Here is a 17,353-nt window from a genome sequence, read left to right on the forward strand (position 1 = left end):
TTTTTGTTGGGAACTTGTGTCAGTCAAAGCATTGCAAACTTTTCCATCAATCATTGATAGTATTAGGTCGTGTTTAACAGTAATTTGAAGTTCACCGAGTCTTATAGATGTTAGGACAAGTTGAGATACTTCTTTTAAAACTTGGTTAGTTTCTTTTTTAGTTAAAAGATTTGTTTCTTTTGAAAAAATAAATTTGATTGGTCGGCAATAAAGTGTAGATGAAGGACGTGGATTTTGCCAAATAATATTTTGGCCGTCACTCAGTCTCAACGGAACAAATGAAAATACAAACAGAAACTCATCAGTAGGATCAGAGTTTGTAAATCTTTGTTTATATGTGCTGTGACCTGAGCTCCCATCACATCCCCATATGCTTAATAATGTTAATGGCGTATTAAAAGTAATATTTTTAAGAACTTCGCATTTGGCTTCAAATAAGCGTTCAGTAGTTTTATCAAGTATAGCTTGTAGGTTAATTTCGGCACGTGTTTCTGTAATAAAAATATGTTCATCTAATGGATAACATAACTTTTTTGACTTGCATAGACTATAATAAGATGGAAATACTATATGCCCTGCCTTCAAAGACCACTTTCTCGTCTGTTTATAAGAATGACTTGTACATTTAGACTCAACGTAATAAGCTAATGCCTCGTCACGATTCAACTGCCTACCACCACAAATAAAGTCTTTTGAATTTATTTTTTCTGATGATTCTAGACTTTTTCTGATTAAAGTAGCTTGGTTTCTGTGCCCCGACGCACAACATGCTATTTCAGCAGCTGTAGTCAATTCAGTTGCACTTTGCAATTTTACTAAGTTTTCCAGCCTTCGTTTTTTGGTTTTAAACGACGAGTCTTCAAAGTTCTTTTTGGGCCATCCTTGAATTCCTCCAGTTGGTGAAAAAGTGCATTGCTGATGTATACTTATTTCAAATTCTACATCTGCTCCCTCTAACCAAATTTTATTTTTGTTTAAAAAACGGTCCATCATCATATATGCTTCTGACCATTTTATTGCGAATTTTGAAGCTATACATGAAATTTTTAACTGCAAAGACCTCTCAGAATCTCTAGTCACATTAGTTACATCAGTAACACAAAATCTTTGCAAAATAAAATCTAATAAAAGAGAATTTCTTTCTTCTTGATTATGTCTTCGCCATTCTTCAAATAACTCCATTTTTGAAAAAGAGCGCACATGATCTAAAAGAAATTTAATAACAAAAAATTGTGGATTTATGTGGTGAAAATTTTTACATCGTTGTACACCTTAGGACTTTAGCTATACACTGTTAAAAAATTAGCTTGGATACATGTGGATACAAAAAGTTGTATAGGTTTCAAAATTAAAAACATAAAAAGATTTTACAATTTTAGCGCAGTTTTTCAAATCAAGTTTTAACACATATTGCTTCTCTTTTGAATAAAATATTTAATGTAATTAAATAGTATTTACCCTCTAAAGTAAAATCCATCGTTGCATTAAAATGATTGCTTTCTGTAATTCCTGATTAATCGTATTGCAAACGCTGTAAATTTGAACTAAATTTTTTCAAAATTGGAATTACATTTTAATGTCTTTTTAATTGCTTATGACTCATTGCTCTGAAATGTTTTTCATAATTAACACCGCAAGTTATTACCAATGCGGAACTGTTATTGTGAAAATATTATCAGTTAGTTGATTTCTTGATATGACTTTTGTCCACCTAGCTTGTATAAAGCGATACACTGTAGTACCTGGTTGGTACTGACGCGGTTGGTGAACTGATACGTAATTCTTTACTGATTCGTTATTACCTAATTCAAAATTTGAATTTTTCCGTTGGTTTTAAGCCAAGTTTCAGTGATACAAATTATTTGAAATTCGTCGTTTTTGCTGATGCAATAAGAGTTTAAGATATCAAAGGTTTTTGTTAATACTTCTTATGTTTACATTTAATATAGAAAAGTTATTTTTGTTCTGACAGAAATATTGAGTAGGTTCAGAAATTGAATAAAACTCAATTTCTAAATTTTTTCCATTTAAAATAGTTATTTTTGCTTCTATGTACTGCTTCTTTTAGTTGTAGCTAATCTTCACAGTTGTCTAATTATTATTTTATTACTTTGCCATTATTATCCAGTGGGCACAAGACATAAAAAAGACGTCTTTTGAACGTCTTTTAAACGTTTCAAACGCCTACTTTACTATTAAAAATAGTTTATTTTTTGAATGTTTGGTTTTGTGTTTTTATATTTAGTTCAATTTTGGTTATGAACAAACGGTCGCGCCAAAAATGTATATATTTTATTATTGCATTTATTATTTTATTCATTGTCTTTTTAAATTTCTCACTTCTGATCCTATGATTTGTCTCAGTTGGATTTCAGTCATTGTTGTTGTGGTCTAATCTTATGTGTGTGGTTAAGCTTTTTACCTTATATTCTTATATATTTGTTGATTAAATTATTTATGATAACTATTTAGTGTGAATTATTATTTAATGTGAATGCTCCATTGTTGCATTTTTAACTTTCGATCCTGGTGCAAAAGTTTTTCGCTCTCATTTAATTGTTCTAGCCTACGGCAATGGTTTAAAATAATTATGTTAAAATGTTTTAGTTTTAAGCCATTGTCTTTGCAAACTCATCTTGGGTGTCATCATGAAAATGGTGACGCAGTTTTTAGAAAAGTTTTTTATTTAAGTTTTACTATCTCGCCTAAACTACATTGAATAAGGCTGTTTTTGCACTGCACAGTGGGCACGAATTGTCTAAAAATGGCAAAACTATTTATGGGTTAAATCTAGACATATGATACACTTTTATAGAGGTTTTAGGGGCCAAGGATTTGATTTTTGGACTCCATTTTAATTTCGGAGTAGTAATGACCACACAAACGGTCATTTTAGTGGAGGTCAAGGGCTGTCCTGAGATGTAAAGATGTTTTTCAATTAAATGGTACATTTTGTATGTATAAATGTTGGTAATTGTGGTAAGGGAATTTAAAACTGGACATATTTGGTCTTCACGAGTGGTTATGACCGCTTAGGTGATCATTTTAGGGGTGGTCAAGGGTGGTCTTTGAGTTTCCCGATAGTTTTTCAATTAAATGGTTCATGTTGTATGTAATTGATATCAGGTAAATTAAATCTGTATATATTTTGACTCCGGGAATGGTTATGATCGCACAGGTAGGTGTGGTCATGGGTTGTTAAGACATTTTCGTGATTTTTATTTATTTTATGTACTTAAATTTATTGATATTGTGAATATAAATAAATAATGTTCAATAAAATTGAACTTTATTAACATATTTTTATATATATAAGAATCTAGGTAATGACATACATCATACTAATGTATGATGTCATCACCAATCTTGATCTATACAACAGGAGCCTTTTGGCCTCCTCAGGTTGATTGGAGTCTTTGACTTTTCCCCAATTTCTCCTTATTCTGGACACCTTAGTAATGTAGCTGCAAAGCATTTTCATCATAAAATCATAATTTTGAGGCTTGGAGAATCTCTTTGTGTCGTGCTATCTGTTGTTTTAATCTAAAATATTATTATTAGGGTGTATGAAAGGTCTATTTTTCATCATTAAATAACTGTTTTTTCATTTTGTAGGCGTTATTTAAATACAAAACACATTTGACATATTTAAAGTACAATTTTTTAGATGAAAACGGCGTTTTAGAAAAGTTATTTAGACGACATTAAAACTAAAAGTGCTAGACAATGTAGTTTTCTCGCTTTCAAGACAAAAAAAGGTTAAAAATCCCTTTTTCTCGTAAACAAGCTAACTTCTCTTTCCTAAACTAAACTCTTTTTTTTACATTAATAAAAACCTTTGCATGCATAAATACTAATAATAAATCTTCTCTTACTTGAATCATCCTTTTACACATGATCACATGTGCAGCCTAGTACAGCCTAGTGTTTTTTTGCTTGTGTAAAGATAAGTGTTAAAAAAAATGTTGCGCATTTGAAGGGGTTTTTTTAAAAAATACTTTGAAAAAACGCAAGTATGAAAAATAAGTTTTTATATTTCTTCTTCTTATTTCAATATATGATGTCAATGGACAAGTAACTACTGTTAGGAAATTAAAATGGTGTAAAATTGCAACCTTTTTAGTATGTTCTTCAAATGTTTTAACAACATTTTTAGATTGGAAAGTTTCTAAATCGTTTATTATTACATTATTTTCCATGATTTAACGAGATGTGGAAAAAGTAAAAATAGTTGAACGAAGCACTGGTGTTACTATAATTAAACTTAGCAAAGATGAAAATGCTGATGTTACAGCTTCAGGTCTTAATACCTTCCTTTCTAAATTTTTTTCCATACAAGTTCGCTTGCAACTTTTGCTAGAATCAGAGCTTGCATTTTTAAAGTCAATTTGTATAAATTGTAAGGAGAAAACGTAGCTGTTTTTTGTAGGAACAAAATTTTCTCTTTTAATTCTCCTCAGCCATTGTTCACAAACATGTTATTGTCAGAAAAAGAGTGATAGCCTTTAGATTTCGAATCAGTATCTGTATCATACCCAGATTTACATGAGACCTTGTATTTAATTTTGCGTTAAAGATATTCAATGTATACATTAATGCTGCTTTTCAGTTAAGATTTATGGCTTGACCACACCTGAGCGCAACATCAAACGTTATTAAATTGCACCCTAAAATCAGTCTTAAAAAGTTATCTCAAGGCAAAAACCATCAGAAAAGTTTGAAGAATGATGCTTCTTTATGGAATTATATATTTTAAATAATGCAAAATATTATTTCTGATATTATTTGTTGTATTAGTTGCTGTCCAACGGGACGACCCTGGCTCCTCTTACACAAGTAAAACCTTGTTTACTCAAGAAATATTATTACTTTTTATGAAATAAGAAATTGCTTGTCTGCAATTAATAGGGTTTTTAGATTCATAAATATGATTCCATCAATTTAAATGATATAAACGTCATAATTAAAACTTTTATGTATAAAGAGTGCATTCTAAAAAAGTGTAAGTGCCAAAGTCCCTCATTTTTAGTTTACTGCTTAGATAGGTTGTAGGTGCCACTGATTCTCATTTTTCAAAAGATGGGAGCGATACTACTGCTCATAGTGTCTTAAATACGCGCTAAACTTGTTGTGTAAGTCATAAGTCATTCTAAAGAAAAAGAAGCTTTTATTACCTCCTGTAAAATCTTAATTTTGGCACTTACACCCTTTTGGAAATCCACACTTCATATACAGATTGATTTTTTCTGCAAAATGTACTTTACCACGCAACTTAGGCACATAAAACGCACTTTTACACGTAACCTTTATCAACTTTCTATGCTATTATTTAAAAAAAAAAAACGATTTAAAATTGTTTCAAAATGCAAAAAAAAATAGTGTTAGAGTAAAAGTTTATATACCTTGTATCATTTAAAATAAAAGTAGTTTTAATGTGTTTTAAATACATTTTTAATACCTTGTTTCAATCACTATATAAAACTGTGTTAATGTTGAAATTTAATTAACTTTACATAACAATTCTGACAAAATCATTTGTGAACAAAATACAAAATTATTTTTTTGCGACAATATATATGTATTAGAGCTTGGAACAAAAGATTTTTTTCATAAACCTTTAGTTATTTTTATTTAAAAACAACCGAAGGTTGGTGAATTAAAAATTGAAGGGTATTAAAAAAAACCCATAAATGTGAGTTATTAAAAACCACATTAACAATATTGCTTAAAAATGCTCATAGTGGGGAAAAAAGTTTGGTTTTCAGTAATTTTAACCCATTTGGGACCAAATTTTTTTTGTAAATTTTTTAAATTTTCTATTAGAATCCACGTATGTGAAAACAGGAAAAAATATATTTTCGCAAAGCAAGAGTATTGATAATGTCTTTGGAGGTTATAAATAAGAAAAAAAAAGAGCAGGAATATTACATAGTTTTAATTTAAAATAAAACTATATATTCGACATAAAAAAAAAGCATAAATATGAGGAAAGAATAAAAAGCTTGGACAAAGAATTGTTAAAAAAAAAATTAAAACTAATAAAACGAGAGGACATCATTGCAATGAACATTAAAAAAGCTTAAAAAGATAGCTCTAGTCATCATTTTGAAAGATGAAAGCGATAATGATGTAACAACATGTAGTAACTGTTGAATTACCATTTAAAGGATCATGAGTAGGGTTGTAAGGAAAAACGTCAGGGACAGGGATCAATTTCTAATAATGAAAAAAAGTAACAAAGCAATTACAATTAAATTTGTAAATATAAAATATTTGAAGAAGTTTACTGTTTAATAAAACTAAATTGTAAGTACGATAAGTTCAAAGACTTGAGACGTGATTTAAGGTATAAGATCCCTCAAGAAAATTTGTATAAAAAATTTGTTTTAGCAAAAAACCAAGTAAAATCTGAGAGACAACTATATAACCGGATTTTAATTAATGCATGATAAATTCATTAGTAGCCATGGCTATCAAGTTAAATGGCAGACATCCAAAAATGTTTATGCTACCCGGGCCATTCTGTCTCAGAAACCGAAAGCATATAGGATATGATTTTTTGGCTTATGATTAACAATATAGTAATTTACAAACTAAACTTAAACTGTTTTAAAAAACAAAGCATTTAAGTTATGCTGAGTTTTTCAAAATGGCATATTTGAAAAAATGCATTTTTTCAAATACGCCAAATCTTCTATAAATCAAAATCTAAATCTTCTATAATCAAAAACTCCAAACAGTATTGTAAAACTTTTAATTCTAATTGTACAACTAGATGCAATGAATATTTAGTGAAAATTTTATGCAAATCTAACATACGGTTAATGAGATAGGATGGCCGGGAGGTTGAAAAATCTAACATACGGTTAATGAGAGAGGATGGCCGGGAGGTTGAAAAATCTAACATAGGGTTAATGAGATAGGATGGCCGGAAGGTTGAAAATTGACAATTTGAGATAAAAGCATTTAAATATTACAATAATAATTTTACCAAATAAAAATGTCAAATACTGAATTTAAAATCTGTTAATTATAAGAACAAGAACCAGGATCATATAGACAACCTTTTTGGTCATTCTCTGCGTCATCTTTTTTTTGCATCCACGAATAACTTGTCATCCCATTAAAACTTTCATTCTGGTTTTGCGTCTTACGATGAAAATAAAATACGATATTTTTATTCTATTTTAGTTTAAAAAAAAAACTTTTTGTCAGACAAACATCTTTTCATGAGTCAAAATATGATGCATAATCTATGGAATTTTTTACTAAAATATTTTAAAATGAAAAATGATATATTTTCTTGCAAAATGCTTAACTTTTTAAGCATTTAAAAACACTTTTTCATATAACACTTATATAAAATAGTACAAAAGGAAACTGCCTGCTGCATCTTTTATTCAGACATCCCTGGAGAAAATATTTAAACATTTTTGAAATATTTAAAAACTTACATTCTTTCAATCAATTTCTTCGCAAGTAATATTTTTTGATCGTATTAACCAAGTTTTTTATTTTAAAATCATAAAATCAAAATTTTATCAAATCTTAATTTAATCAAAATTTAATCAAAGTTTATCAAAAATGACATTAGAAAACACATTTGACTTGAATGTTCAGTAAAATAATAATAAATTAATTTGCTTGGTATGATACTTGTAAAACACAGCTCACACAAATCGCCCACTTGGCAGTATTGGTTGAAAAATATGGTGTACATTTAAATCATTTTAAAGTATAGCATAATTTTTTAGTTTGTTGTTTTATTAAACAAATTACTTAGTCAAAAGTGCCCTAGCATGGTTGTGGTGAGTGAGACTCAATTCTTAAAAGGAACTTATTTAAACATAGTATTTACGACCTCAAAATAATTAGTTCTTTATTTTTATTTTTAATTTTTATTTTTATTATTAAATGAAAGAATAGTTAAAATAAATTCTACTTCGAAAAATATTTGAAAAAATTTTTTTTTTTTGAGAATTTTAAGCGAGTTGAGATGAATGTTTGAATTTTACTTTAAGAACCAACTTCAAATAAAAATAAAATTTCTGATGTAAATGAGCAACGTTCATTGTCACAATGTTTCTTGTCAAAAATATACAAAATTTAAAAGCATTTATATATATTTATATAGTTTTCTTTACTACATAGGTCATAGTTTAGTTTTGATTAACAAAAAAAGAATATAAATAATTAAAATATTAAAAATAATATCAAATGAGTGTACAACTTACCCCACCATCATATTTAGATATATTTAGATATAAAAGAGATTTATTTTTTCAATTATTATTTATTTTTATTATTTTTCTTTATCTAAATTATAAATAATATTTTATCTAAATTATACAATAAAATACTGTAACTTATGGAAGCAGTAATAAAATACTGCAACTTATAGTGCGCAAAATATATTGTGTATAAACTCTTTTTTTTTATATATGTAGCTATATAATGTTTTGAAAATTAAAAACAATCGTTGTAATGAACTTACAATTTACAATCTTTAGTTAAAGTTTACAACTATAATACGCGTTTGTTGTTTACGATTCATATTTATTTATTTTCATTGATTTTTTACTCCAAAAAATTGTAAAAAATTAGTATATTACTATTAATGTAAACTTTCAAGAAAGTGTGAACGTAAACTTTTTAAACAGATAGAATTATTTATTCGTTAAAACGTTAATTTTTATCAGTTTCAATGAAGTTAAGAATAATTTCTGTTTAGAATATATGTTATTTAGATGTTTCAAGAAGTCCTAAATTTAAAAATCTCTTTAAAAAACCAAAAAAACATTTGAAACTTACTTTTCTTTACTCTTTTTTACAGAGGTTTTTTTCACTTTTGTAATCCCAGTTTTATCTAAGCAAAAAAATAAATTACACAGGCTAAGATAAAAAGTTTGTTTTGTTTTTCGAATTAAAATTTGCAAAACATTTTTCCGCATCACGTCAAGTTGTATAGGTCTTTGCGTTCAAATCTTTAGCTTTTGGGGCAAAGTTTCTAATGTTTTCGAAAAAAAAAATTATTCAAAAGTATGTCAACTTAGGTGTCAAAAAAAAAGTATTTTCATAGAGGTTTTAGAAAACAAATATTTTTACGTAAAATTTATTGACAAAAAAATATTGTATAAAGCGCTTGTGACCCTTAAAGCAAGCAATAATATAATATGTATTCATTTTTTTTACAAACAAATCTTATTTTTAAAATCTATATAAAAACCTACTTCTTTCAAGATCTCAAATGCTAAAGATTTGAACCCCATTTTCTTTACAACTTGGCGTGATGTTGAAAAATGGGTTGCATAATTGAAATCAAATTGAGTAATGATATATTAAAAACATTTGTTTTCGCTGAAAAAATTTTGATGGTCTGTGTAATTTCCAAGAGTATTTATCTATTTTATCTACAACATAAAAAGCCATTTTTACTTAAAGTCCAAAGTCAAAAAAAATATGTTATGTTTTTGTGACTTTGTAATTACTTACCACTATTGTCGATGCTTGTTGGTAAATCATCATCGGAACCTAAATTAAATAACATAGTAATTAAACAGGTATGCATAACTTTTGAATTATTTGATTAAAGTATACAGTTTATTAAAAATAAAAAGAACAATTAAATGTGATGTTATCTTTATCACTATTGATTCGCTTCTTTGCTGGTGAAAGCCAATAGCGTAAATCATTTTTGCAGCTATGGGGGTTTGATACCTATCTATATTCATTTTCTTTGAATGATCGATGAACTTATGAAATAAATGACGCTCATCTGACGGAACATCGGTTTTAGCATGCAAATAGCATGATAAATGATTCTGCACTGATTCTGCGGCGATTTAATATTGCAATTTAATATTAGAGGGCCGTCCCGAAAACGACCTGTATGTGCAATATCAAATCGCCAGTCTTCCATGGAGGAGAGGGGGAAGGGTTGGTGTTGTGTATATTTTTTGCCAACTGAAGACACCAAAAAAAAAAGGTTCTCAATATTTGCAATTTTTCAACTATATTTCAAAACTTGCTCAATGTACCAACTCAAATGCTTATATGACAGATTTGGGGGAGGGGGTGGAACACTCCCTACACCCCCTGTTCAAGACCTGTGCACGTATTGCCTTAGAATTAGTTAAGCTTAAGTTTTTAGTTATTCTTTGCACTGCGTGCTAATCAACTGTGTGGTCTTTTGAGCTTTTACTGCTCGCAAATAGGTAAAAACTTTGGGAAGAAATTTCGCATTGGTTTCGAAAGTCCATGCTTGCAAGTTTGTTAAGCGCTGGTAATGCATCTTCCGGGAAAAGTATAATGACATTGCCCCTTTCTTTTCTTTCCACAAAAGCAATTTTTAGAAATTTGAAATTTTTTTTGTGCTTTTTATTATATTCATAGTTTCTATTGTTGTCCACCCATTCATCATTCATGCATGATTCCCAATTTGTTAGTTCCCAATTTGTTAGTGTCATTCTTGTTAATCACTAGTTCAAAACTTTCAGATCCACTTGAATTAGATAAAAATTTTAATTCATTAGAATGTTCATTCTTATAGTTTATAATTCTTTGTAGATAAAAACATCTTTTTCAGTGGAAATAAATCCAAGATTTAAAGTGGGGTTAGGAAATTCTATGCTTGGTTCTTTGTCAACAAAATGGTTGGAGCAAACACGACTGTCGTTTGATGGTTCCCAAGGTCTTCCTACTTTTTTTTTTCTATTAATTAACTTTATCCAAGTATTCCATTTAACTGATTCCATTTAACTTTTTTTACAATGTGATAGGAAATGCAAACTGCTTGAAAAAGTTCAAAAAATTACTGCATTTATACTAAAAAAAAAAAAAACTTTACTCAAAATAAAACTTATAAAAAGTTTTTTTAAAAACACATTTTACTTGTTTTTATTAATAAAAAATATATTTATTTCAAAACTTTTAAAATTAACAATTTTAACTCAAGTTGAGTTAGAACAGCTCTTCAACTCAACTCTAGAGTTGAGTTGAGTGAGTTAGAGTTAGAGTAAGAGTAGAGTTGAGTTTTACAATCAGATTAGAGTTTTTTTTTTACTAAAAATAAAAAATTATTATAGGTTGGAAGGGTGAAGTAATTCAATCTTTAGAGAAGAAACTAGGATTCAAACTTATCTGGATTAACTGTGCGCTACATACCAACGAATTGCCACTTAGGCATTTAATATTATCTTTAGCTGGAAAAACTTTATCTGAAAATAGATTTTCAGAAAACATCGGAAAACTTATTAACATGGCAACAAACCTATTTCGATTAATTTTGTTGTAGACCTTTTTCGTTCGAGAAAGAAGTTGTAGATTCAATGTCTACAGCTCAGAAGTATTTATACAGAATATATAATGCAATAGCATTAGGTATTTTTGCTGATGGCTTGAAGGAGATTAAAATTGGCCAACATGATCATTCAAGATGGTTGAATTTTGAAAATAGACAACATCAATCTGGTGCTCCGAGCATAGTTTAGAAAACAAAGATCTACAAAGCTTGAAATTGTTAGCTGAGTTCATCATAGTTTATTCTATTATGTGGTTTGAGCTTAAGGTAATAAACTTAGTTATGTAAGTATAGATATAATACAATAATTTACTGAAATAATAAAATTTACTTTAATAGTTGTAACACAATTGCGATTATGCTAAAGAAGAGTAATTAATTTCAGACTAAACATAGCTGGATTCAAGGTCCATGTCATGTCCTTACACAACGAACTTTGGTAAAGAAACAGAACAAGTTTGTGAAGGATATTGTATTACCGCAATTTTCTGCTCCTCTGCCTAGAATGCACACAATGATAGTATTCTTCCGACAATGCTCTGTAGTTCAGATGGAGGAGAAACGAGATTTGCAGTGCAGAAGATAATTGATGTAAAAAATATTCAGGACGTTGGAGACAAAAAATGCAGAAATAAAAGAATACCAATGATAAACACTGAATCAAATAGTCAAATAGTTTTAATCAAATGGGAAACAGATGAGATCACTGAAGCGGTTTTTACTTGTTGTTTGATGAAAGATGATATCATACAGTTTATTAATAATCCAATGGTTGCTCCAAACTATATAATTATTTATTTTTATATAATTATTTATTTTTATATTAATATAATAAAAACAAAAGAATAAATCATCTTCACTAGCATACTATAAATTATTATTGTGAGAGTTAAAAGTTATATCAAATAGTGCTTTCCTAACACTCCATACCATAGCTCCCGAAGGAGTTGTATTATTTGAATCCTCTTTTAAATATACTTAAACCAAATAGGAATATATATATATATATATATATATATATATATATATATATATATAAATATATATATATAAATATATATATATATATATATATATATATATATATATATATATATATATATATATATATATATATATATATATATATATATATGTATATATATATTTATATATATATATAATACTTACTTTCACCTCTTTTGATCTTTATAATTAATAATACATCCATATTTTATAATATAAAAATTTTATAGCTTTTACAATAAAATAAACAAACATTTATTTCTTATTTGAAAACTTATTAAAAAATAAGGTTTTCTAAATAAGAATTAAAGACATTGAATAGTTCATTATTATTTAAATAAAAACGTTCGTTATTTATATTTTATCAACAGAAAAACTTCATATTTATTAAAACTTTATTCAAGTAATTAAACAACTCGTATAATATTTTTCTAAATTATTCAAACACATTGCAATATTATGTTTTGCTTTCGTTGTAGACGGATGGTTGATACCTAAAATTTCAGTTTGTATTTTCTCAACAGAATAATAAATTTCTAAGGCTTCGTTATATTTTCCCATATTGTTCAAACAGAGTGCGATATTATGTTTTGTTGTCATTGTAGACGGATGGTTGATACCTAAAATTTCAGTTTGTATTTTCTCAACAGAATAATAAATTTCTAAAGCTTCATTATATTTTCCCATATTGTTCAAACAGAGTGCGATATTATGTTTTGTTGTCATTGTAGACGGATGGTTGATACCTAAAATTTCAGTTTGTATTTTCTCAACAGAATAATAAATTTCTAAAGCTTCGTTATATTTTCCCATATTGTCCAAACACCTTGCGATATTATGTTTTGTTGTCATTGTAGACGGATGGTTGATACCTAAAATTTCAGTTTGTATTTTCTCAACAGAATAATAAATTTCTAAAGCTTCGTTATATTTTCCCATATTGTCCAAACACCTTGCGATATTATGTTTTGTTGTCATTGTAGACAGATGGTTGATACCTAAAATTTCAGTTTGTATTTTCTCAACAGAATAATAAATTTCTAAAGCTTCGTTATATTTTCCCATATTGTTTAAACAGAGTGCGATATTATGTTTTGTTGTCATTGTGTCCGGATGGTTTATACCTAAAATATCAGTTTGTATTTTCTCAACAGAATAATAAATTTCTAAAGCTTCGTTATATTTTCCCATATTGTCCAAACACCTTGCGATATTATGTTTTGTTTTCATTGTAGACGGATGGTTGATACCTAAAATTTCAGTTTGTATTTTCTCAACAGAATAATAAATTTCTAAAGCTTCGTTATATTTTCCCATATTGTTTAAACAGAGTGCGATATTATGTTTTGTTGTCATTGTGTCCGGATGGTTTATACCTAAAATATCAGTTTGTATTTTCTCAACAGAATAATAAATTTCTAAAGCTTCGTTATATTTTCCCATATTGTTCAAACACCTTGCGATATTATGTTTTGTTGTCATTGTAGACGGATGGTTGATACCTAAAATTTCAGTTTGTATTTTCTCAACAGAATAATAAATTTCTAAAGCTTCGTTATATTTTCCTATATTGTCCAAACAACTTGCGATATTATGTTTTGTTGTCATTGTAGACGGATGGTTGATACCTAAAATTTCAGTTTGTATTTTCTCAACAGAATAATAAATTTCTAAAGCTTCATTATATTTTCCCATATTGTTCAAACAGAGTGCGATATTATGTTTTGTTGTCATTGTAGACGGATGGTTGATACCTAAAATTTCAGTTTGTATTTTCTCAACAGAATAATAAATTTCTAAAGCTTCGTTATATTTTCCCATATTGTCCAAACACCTTGCGATATTATGTTTTGTTGTCATTGTAGACGGATGGTTGATACCTAAAATTTCAGTTTGTATTTTCTCAACAGAATAATAAATTTCTAAAGCTTTGTTATATTTTCCCATATTGTCCAAACACCTTGCGATATTATGTTTTGTTGTCATTGTAGACGGATGGTTGATACCTAAAATTTCAGTTTGTATTTTCTCAACAGAATAATAAATTTCTAAAGCTTCGTTATATTTTCCCATATTGTCCAAACACCTTGCGATATTATGTTTTGTTGTCATTGTAGACGGATGGTTGATACCTAAAATTTCAGTTTGTATTTTCTCAACAGAATAATAAATTTCTAAAGCTTCGTTATATTTTCCCATATTGTTTAAACAGAGTGCGATATTATGTTTTGTTGTCATTGTGTCCGGATGGTTTATACCTAAAATATCAGTTTGTATTTTCTCAACAGAATAATAAATTTCTAAAGCTTCGTTATATTTTCCCATATTGTCCAAACACCTTGCGATATTATGTTTTGTTTTCATTGTAGACGGATGGTTGATACCTAAAATTTCAGTTTGTATTTTCTCAACAGAATAATAAATTTCTAAAGCTTCGTTATATTTTCCCATATTGTTTAAACAGAGTGCGATATTATGTTTTGTTGTCATTGTGTCCGGATGGTTTATACCTAAAATATCAGTTTGTATTTTCTCAACAGAATAATAAATTTCTAAAGCTTCGTTATATTTTCCCATATTGTCCAAACACCTTGCGATATTATGATTTGTTTTCATTGTAGACGGATGGTTGATACCTAAAATTTCAGTTTTTATTTTCTCAACAGAATAATAAATTTCTAAAGCTTCGTTATATTTTCCCATATTATTCAAACAGAGTGCGATATTATGTTTTGTTGTCATTGTAGACGGATGGTTGATACCTAAAATTTCAGTTTCTATTTTCTCAACAGAATAATAAATTTCTAAAGCTTCGTTATATTTTCCCATATTGTTCAAACACCTTGCGATATTATGTTTTGTTGTCATTGTAGACGGATGGTTGATACCTAAAATTTCAGTTTGTATTTTCTCAACAGAATAATAAATTTCTAAAGCTTCGTTATATTTTCCTATATTGTCCAAACAACTTGCGATATTATGTTTTGTTGTCATTGTAGACGGATGGTTGATACCTAAAATTTCAGTTTTTATTTTCTCAACAGAATAATAAATTTCTAAAGCTTCGTTATATTTTCCCATATTGTCCAAACAGAGTGCGATATTATGTTTTGTTGTCATTGTAGACGGATGGTTGATACCTAAAATTTCAGTTTCTATTTTCTCAACAGAATAATAAATTTCTAAAGCTTCGTTATATTTTCCCATTTTGTTCAAACAGAGTGCGATATTATGTTTTGTTGTCATTGTAGACGGATGGTTGATACCTAAAATTTCAGTATCTATTTTCTCAACAGAATAATAAATTTCTAAAGCTTCGTTATATTTTCCCATTTTGTTCAAACAGAGTGCGATATTATGTTTTGTTGTCATTGTAGACGGATGGTTGATACCTAAAATTTCAGTTTCTATTTTCTCAACAGAATAATAAATTTCTAAAGCTTCGTTATATTTTCCCATATTGTTCAAACACCTTGCGATATTATGTTTTGTTGTCATTGTAGACGGATGGTTGATACCTAAAATTTCAGTTTGTATTTTCTCAACAGAATAATAAATTTCTAAAGCTTCGTTATATTTTCCTATATTGTCCAAACAACTTGCGATATTATGTTTTGTTGTCATTGTAGACGGATGGTTGATACCTAAAATTTCAGTTTTTATTTTCTCAACAGAATAATAAATTTCTAAAGCTTCGTTATATTTTCCCATATTGTCCAAACAGAGTGCGATATTATGTTTTGTTGTCATTGTAGACGGATGGTTGATACCTAAAATTTCAGTTTGTATTTTCTCAACAGAATAATAAATTTCTAAAGCTTCGTTATATTTTCCCATTTTGTTCAAACAGAGTGCGATATTATGTTTTGTTGTCATTGTAGACGGATGGTTGATAACTAAAATTTCAGTATCTATTTTCTCAACAGAATAATAAATTTCTAAAGCTTCGTTATATTTTCCCATTTTGTTCAAACAGAGTGCGATATTATGTTTTGTTGTCATTGTAGACGGATGGTTGATACCTAAAATTTCAGTTTCTATTTTCTCAACAGAATAATAAATTTCTAAAGCTTCGTTATATTTTCCCATATTGCTCAAACAGAGTGCGATATTATGTTTTGTTGTCATTGTAGACGGATGGTTGATACCTAAAATTTCAGTTTGTATTTTCTCAACAGAATAATAAATTTCTAAAGCTTCGTTATATTTTCTCATATTGTTCAAACAGAGTGCGATATTATGTTTTGTTTTCATTGTAGACGGATGGTTGATACTTAAAATTTCAGTTTGTATTTTCTCAACAGAATAATAAATTTCTAAAGCTTCGTTATATTTTCCCATATTGTTTAAACAGCTTGCCATACTACATTTTGTTGTCATTGTGTCCGGATGGTTGATACCTAAAATTTCAGTTATTATTTTATCAACAGAATAAAATGCTTTTAATGCTTCGTTATATTTTCCCATATCGCCTAAACAGGTTGCCATATTATGTTTTGTTGTTATTGTATCGGGATGGTTGTTATCTAGAATTTCAGTTTCAATTTTCTCAACAGAATAATAAATTTTTAAAGCTTCGTCATACTTTCCCATACTCATTAAACAGCCTGCCATATTACGTTTTGTTGTCATTGTGTCCGGATGGTTGATACCTAAAATTTCAGTTTGTATTTTCTCAATAGAATAATAAATTTTTAAAGCTTCGTTATATTTTGCCATATCGTCCAAACACTTTGCAATATTATGTTTTGTATAAAGCGTGTTTTTATTATTTTCACCATAAGTTTCTGAATTAAAACTTTGAATATATTTTAATATTTCGAATGCTTCTTCAAATAAACCTTTGCATACTAATAATTTATGAATAGAAGTTGTCCTATTATGGAAGGTTTCCGAAAATCTCTTTCTGTTTGTACGAAACATATAGATAAAATGGAAAACAAAATGATTTCCGCAATCCATGTGATCTTTTACGTCATTTAATTCAACTTTAAAATAATTTTCGAGTAAACCAAGATATGTATTTATACTTGAATTTCTCTTTTGAAA

The 17,353-nt window shown here is 28.1% G+C and overlaps 1 protein-coding gene across 4 annotated transcripts in view; it reads right to left on the reverse strand.

Moving 5' to 3' along the window:
• Window positions 1-12,681: 12,681 nt before the first annotated feature.
• LOC136092417 (uncharacterized) overlaps window positions 12,682-17,353 on the reverse strand; it is an 8,056-nt gene continuing 3,384 nt past the window's right edge. For all 4 annotated transcript variants that reach the window (XM_065820642.1, XM_065820641.1, XM_065820643.1 and 1 more), the window contains one exon: window positions 12,682-17,353. This exon is cut by the window's right edge. In XM_065820642.1, coding sequence (XP_065676714.1) covers window positions 12,704-17,353 — 4,650 coding nt within the window. In that variant the 3' untranslated portion in view covers window positions 12,682-12,703.

Source organism: Hydra vulgaris, chromosome 15 (genome assembly GCF_038396675.1).
Source record: "Hydra vulgaris chromosome 15, alternate assembly HydraT2T_AEP".
Lineage (NCBI taxonomy): Eukaryota > Metazoa > Cnidaria > Hydrozoa > Anthoathecata > Hydridae > Hydra > Hydra vulgaris.